Source organism: Phaseolus vulgaris, chromosome 6 (assembly GCF_051622355.1).
Source record: "Phaseolus vulgaris cultivar YP4 chromosome 6, ASM5162235v1, whole genome shotgun sequence".
NCBI lineage: Eukaryota > Viridiplantae > Streptophyta > Magnoliopsida > Fabales > Fabaceae > Phaseolus > Phaseolus vulgaris.
Window position 1 is genome coordinate 4,559,706 of NC_143503.1, and position 5,423 is coordinate 4,565,128.

Below are 5,423 nucleotides of genomic sequence, written 5' to 3' on the forward strand. Positions count from 1 at the left end.
GCTTTGGGGTGCCAAGGCGTCTCATTTCAGACAATGGCACCCAGTTCGTGAGCCAACAATTGGGGAAGCTATGTACAGAAGTAGGAATCAAGCAGGTGTTTGCATCAGTCGAACACCCCCAGACAAATGGGCAGGTCGAGTCGGCAAACAGAGTTTTGTTGAGAGGTTTGAAACGCAGATTAGAGAAGGCTAAAGGGGCGTGGGCAGAAGAAGTACCAAGGATTGTATGGGCTTACCACACCACGCCTCAATCCTCCACCATGGAGACACCTTTCAGCCTAGTATACGGATCGGACGCCATGATCCCAGTGGAGATCCACGAGAGCTCGCCCCGCTTCCTAGGTTTCGTGGCGGAAGAATCCAATGAAGAAAGGAGGGTGAACCTGGACCTGATAGATGAAGCTAGAGAAGAAGCGAAAATTAAGGTTGAGGCTGTGAAGAAAAGAGTGGAGCGTCAATACAGCTCTAAGGTGAAGCTACGACAATTCCAAGTTGGGGATTTGGTCATAAGGAAGGCTCACCCTTACGAGTTAGAAAATAAATTGTCTCCCAAGTGCAATGGACCGTTCAGAGTAACCAAAGCCAAAGGAAATGGTTCGTATAAGCTAGAAACTTTAGAAGGGGGTCCAATCCCACGTAGTTGGAACGCGGCGAATTTAAAGTTTTATTTCAGTTAAAATTTTGTAAAGGGGACACTCCTTTTCCCTCCCAGGGGTATTTTAATGAGGTCACCCAAATAAAGAAAAGAAAAGTTTAAGATATATTTGCCTTAGTTTTTCCCTTTCTTGTAAAATCAAAGATCGAGAAAACAAAGAGAAGGTGTCGCCAAAACAAGGTGTCGCCAAGATAAGACGTAGACGTCGCCAAGACAGGGTGTCGCCAGAACAAGGCGTCGCCAAGATAAGACGTCGCCAAGAGTTGAGGCGTCGCCAAGATAAGACGTCGCCAGAACAAGGCGTCGCCAAGATAAGACGTTGCCAAGATAAGGCGACACCAGAATAAGGCATCGCCGGAAGAAGGCGTCGCCACCAGATAAACAAGCAGAGGTCAAATTCAGAGCAAGATAACAGATATGTCTAGTATGAGTTAAAATCCGGAAGCCTAGTCCTTGCGCAGGGGTTAAAGGATTCCTTCGGGACGCCCCCTTCTCAAGTAGGAACAGCTAGCCCCGGTACCAGATATCAGTATAAGTTAAAACCCGGGCGCCTAGTCCTTGAGCAGGGGTTAAGGGAATCCTTCGGGATACCCCCTCCTCAAGTATGAACAGCTAGCCCCGGTATCAGTTGTTAAACATAAGTTAAAAACCCGGGCGCTCAGTCCCTGAGCAGGGGTTAAGGGAGTCCTTCGGGACGCCCCCTCCTCAGGTATGAATAGCTGGCCCCGGTATCAGACGATAGATGTTAGCTAAAAATCTGGGTGCCTAGTCCCTGAGCAGGGGTCGAGGGATTCCTTCGGAACGCCCCCTCCTCAGGTAGGAACAGCTAGCCCCAACGTCTGATGTTTAGAACATTTTCGCCTTGGTGTTTTCAGACACCCTGAGGACGATACAGCATTGCTATAGCAGGCCTCTTCTCAGGCGTGGGCACCAAACGCAAAAAGGCTGAGTTGCCCTGGTGTTTTAGACACTCCACGAACGATACGGTACCATTGTATAGACATCTCCATGGGCGTGGCCACCAGAGCGCGACTTTTGTCCCAAAGTATTTAGACACCATGACGACACCCAGAGCAAGTCTCTCCTCGAGTGTAGACACCCAACACAGGTAAAATAAGCCTTCTGCGCCTTCGAGCTATGTTGAGGCCTTAGAACAGACAAGTCCTCCTCGCCCTCGAGCGACGTTGAGGCACCAGAGAGGAACAGATATAATCCTCCCTCGCCTTTGAGCGGTGTTGAGGCCATAGTAGAAACCAAATCCTCCTTTGCCTTTGGGCAATGACAAGGCAGGTGACGCCTTCGAGGGGAGGAGTCCTCGCAGATAGAAAGACCAAGCGGAGGCCTAAGTAAAAAGATCAGGGAAGGGTATGCATCGCGGAAGAGTAGGAGAAGAGATCACGTGCTACCTAAAGGGTTAAAGTCGAACGCGAAGAAGGGGAGTATTGAAGGTAACGCACGCGATGTAGCAAAGAAAGCAGAAGCAGACACAAGTATTGTTCCGACCGGTTGACCTGGGATGTCTTTGTGCGCAACCTCACCCGTCAGCTAGGGACTCCTTCCCATTGGTTACCTGTGGATTCCTGCAAAGAAGGACAAAAGGGCGCCCTAGCGGCCGTTTGCACTCCGACGCTCAAGTCAGCTAGCAAGAAACACCAAAACTTTATACCTCCGTATCGGAGCACCGTGGATGGCACTCTGAAGGTGGTCAAAAGAAACTGTGTCTAGTGTCTATCTTCTCCTCCTGGCAAACAACCTCTCTCCTTAGTCCCTTGTGCGTAGCCTCAAGACTCGAGCAAGCAACTAGAGTGTGTTCTGGGAAAGTCTGCCAAAAGTTCCAACCCCGTTTCCAACATTCAAGGCGCTATTTAAGCTACTCTAGCATTTAAAGCGTCTTAAAGCGCATTTAATTATAAAACGTTCAGCTTTAAGACGTTTAAACCGCTTGGAGCATTTATAGTACCTTAAACGCTCGAAACGTAAACTTTATTAAATAGCTTTAATTACCTTGTACCTGACAAATTGACATTTCTATTCTGACTTGGCTGCTATTACACATGGAGGGCCTCACAGCACCGTGACCCCACTTGGGGGGGGGGGTTCCCTCATGTGAGCCCTCCTACCTGGGAGTGCATCTGCACAAGGGGTGACTTTTTGGGTGCCAACTCATGCCCCCAAACCTCTAGTCACTCACTTTGAGAGCGTATCTACCTTCCTCTCGTACCCTGCACCTGGCTGCCCCTGGGCGTGACCCTTATCATGAGTCGTAACTATCCCAAGGGCTTCTCTGGGGCGGCATGGGCACTTCATGAGTCAGATTGTTCTCCACTGGCGCCATTACTATGGCCTTGAAGCCACCTTTCTCTTTTCTTTAATGCTACCCCGGGTTATTGGGGTTTGAGGCCTTCCCACGACGTCACTCCCTCCATGGTCTTTCCTACCCATGGGTATCGGGGAGCAACGCTGTGGTTGCCTTGCTTTTGTGACATTTTACCTGGGCGACGCCCTACCTTGGCGACGCCTACTCTAGGCAACGTCTCATCTTGGCGACGCTTCCTCTTGGCGACGCCCCGCCTTGGCGATGCTTGCACTGGGCGCCGCCTTACCTAGGCAAGGCCTTATGTTGACTTTGACCTCGACGTTGACTTTGACCTTGACTTTATCAACGCCCGGGTACAGGACGGTACACAAGCCCCCCAGTCTTAAGCGGATGACTTGTCTTCAGCGAAAAGACTAAGGCCTCGCCCACGCCATCCACGTGGCATCCCGGTGACGTGTCATTCTTGCTGATGTGACACTCCCAAACTAATGACGCGACATACTCTGAACCATTGGGGTGCTCTTAATGGCTGATTGGACATCCTCTGAAGCGAGGAAGGTAACACCTTTTGGGGCCACGCTTAATCGCGTGCCACGTGGTTCATCACGCGGTCAGCCTCAAAAGTCTCTTGCGCTCCCATTGAGCGCCTAATCCTTTGACACGCGGCAAAATCGCACGGTCCCAAATTAGCGCCTCTTGGGCTGCAAATGTAACGTTTAAGTTACCCAAAACCCCGCGCTCAAAACCACTGTTTCATCCACTTTCTCTGCATTCCCGCACTGTTCATCTCCTTCGAGCTCTTTCTCTGCAATCCCCGCTCTCTCCTTCGCGCTTCCATTCCTTCCCTACTTTGACACTCAAAGGTATGATTTTTCTACATCCATGATTCTTCCTCTTCATTGCGTTGCATTACTGTGTATGAACTGCCTGGGACTGTTTGTGTTTCTGCATTTCTGCGTTCTTTTCGCTCCTTCGTCCTTCATTTTTATGTACTTCAATTACTTTGCCTGTACTTTTACCCGTTTCTTTCGCTATGTTGGGCGATCCTGTGCACCCGGTGCCTCACTTCTAACGTGTACCTCAAACCCTGCTCAGCCTTCGTATCTATGAGGCCTCTGCCTCGTGAAGGCGCTGGCCGCTCCGCCATCGCTGCAAATGCAAAGGTCGAGACCTGCTCTATGTCTTAAACACTTGGGACAAGATCGTATTTCAGTGCCCACGCCTGTGAAGAGGCCTGTCTAACAGCGCCGTATCGTCCATGGGGTGTCTCAAACACTAAGGCGATCTGTCCCTTGATTCTTGGTGCTTGGCGCCCCCGCCTAAGGAGAGGCCTGCTACAGCAGCGCCGTATTGTCCTCAGGGTGTCTAGAAACGCCGAACACCGGGAAGGCTCGAAGCCCCCAAGGGGGTCGTTCCCTCCATGGTCTTTCCTTCCCATGGGTATCGGGGAGCAACCCTGTTAGTGGTTCACTCGGCATCTGGCGATCTCGTCTCCCTCCACAGTCTTTCCTACCCGTGGGTATCGGGGAGGCGACGCCGCTGGTGACCAGTTTTGACTTCTTCGATTTTGTCTCCCTCCACAGTCTTTCCTACCTGTGGGTATCGGGGAGGCGACGCCGCTGGTGACTTATACTGGCGATGCCCTCGACATCTCATGCTGGCGACACCTTCGGCGTCTTCTACTGCCGACGCCTTCAGCGTCTCATGCTGGCGACGCCCTCAGCGTCCTATACTGGCGACGCCTTCAGTGTCTTGGCGATGCCTGGTGCGGTCAAGCCGTTGACTTTACCTTAGCATTGACTTTGACTTCGACTCTGGTCGACGCCTGGGGGTAGCGGAGAGCATAAGGTCTCGCCCGCGCCATCCACGTGGCATTTCCCGTATGGCTGATGGGACGTTCTCTCACTTGACTTGATCCCGACATTTTCTGAGCTTCTGACCCATTCTCGACGGCGCATCGTACCCTCAGGCATTCCGTCGACGCGACGTTTTCTGAATGTTAACCAGTGGCGCCAAGATCATCCTCCCATCCTCTGACACGTGGCTCGATCGCACGGTGCTCCCATTTGCGTCGTTTGGCGCTCTAACTGCAATATTTAGATCTTCAAAAATCTTGTACCTGCGTCTATCATCTGTGTTTTCGCACCCTCCTTGCACCGCTACACAAGGAATTCCTTCCGCGTTCTTTCTAGTTGGCATTTTTCCTCCCGCACTCCTAACGCGATATTCTCCTTTGATCTCCTAGCTCTTTGCTCATACTTTGTGGCGGCATGTCTTCCCAGGTTCCTCCCCCTAGGGTTAACCCCAAGGACCTGTATGCATGGGCCTCGCGCGAGCTCCTTGATGAGTGCTCATGCTTGCTTTCTACCAGGGCCATAAGTGAACACAAAGGGGATTCGTGTTCCTATGATCATCGTGCCTTCGCTAGGAGGCATGATGACGACATCGCCG

General features: G+C 51.5%; 1 protein-coding gene across 1 annotated transcript; it reads left to right on the forward strand.

Annotated features, from left to right (window-relative positions):
• Nucleotides 1-299: 299 nt before the first annotated feature.
• Nucleotides 300-677, forward strand: LOC137833223 (uncharacterized). The gene has a single exon (XM_068641583.2). It carries the CDS (start codon nucleotides 300-302, stop codon nucleotides 675-677), a length of 378 nt encoding a protein of 125 aa, XP_068497684.2.
• The last annotated feature ends 4,746 nt before the right edge of the window (nucleotides 678-5,423 follow it).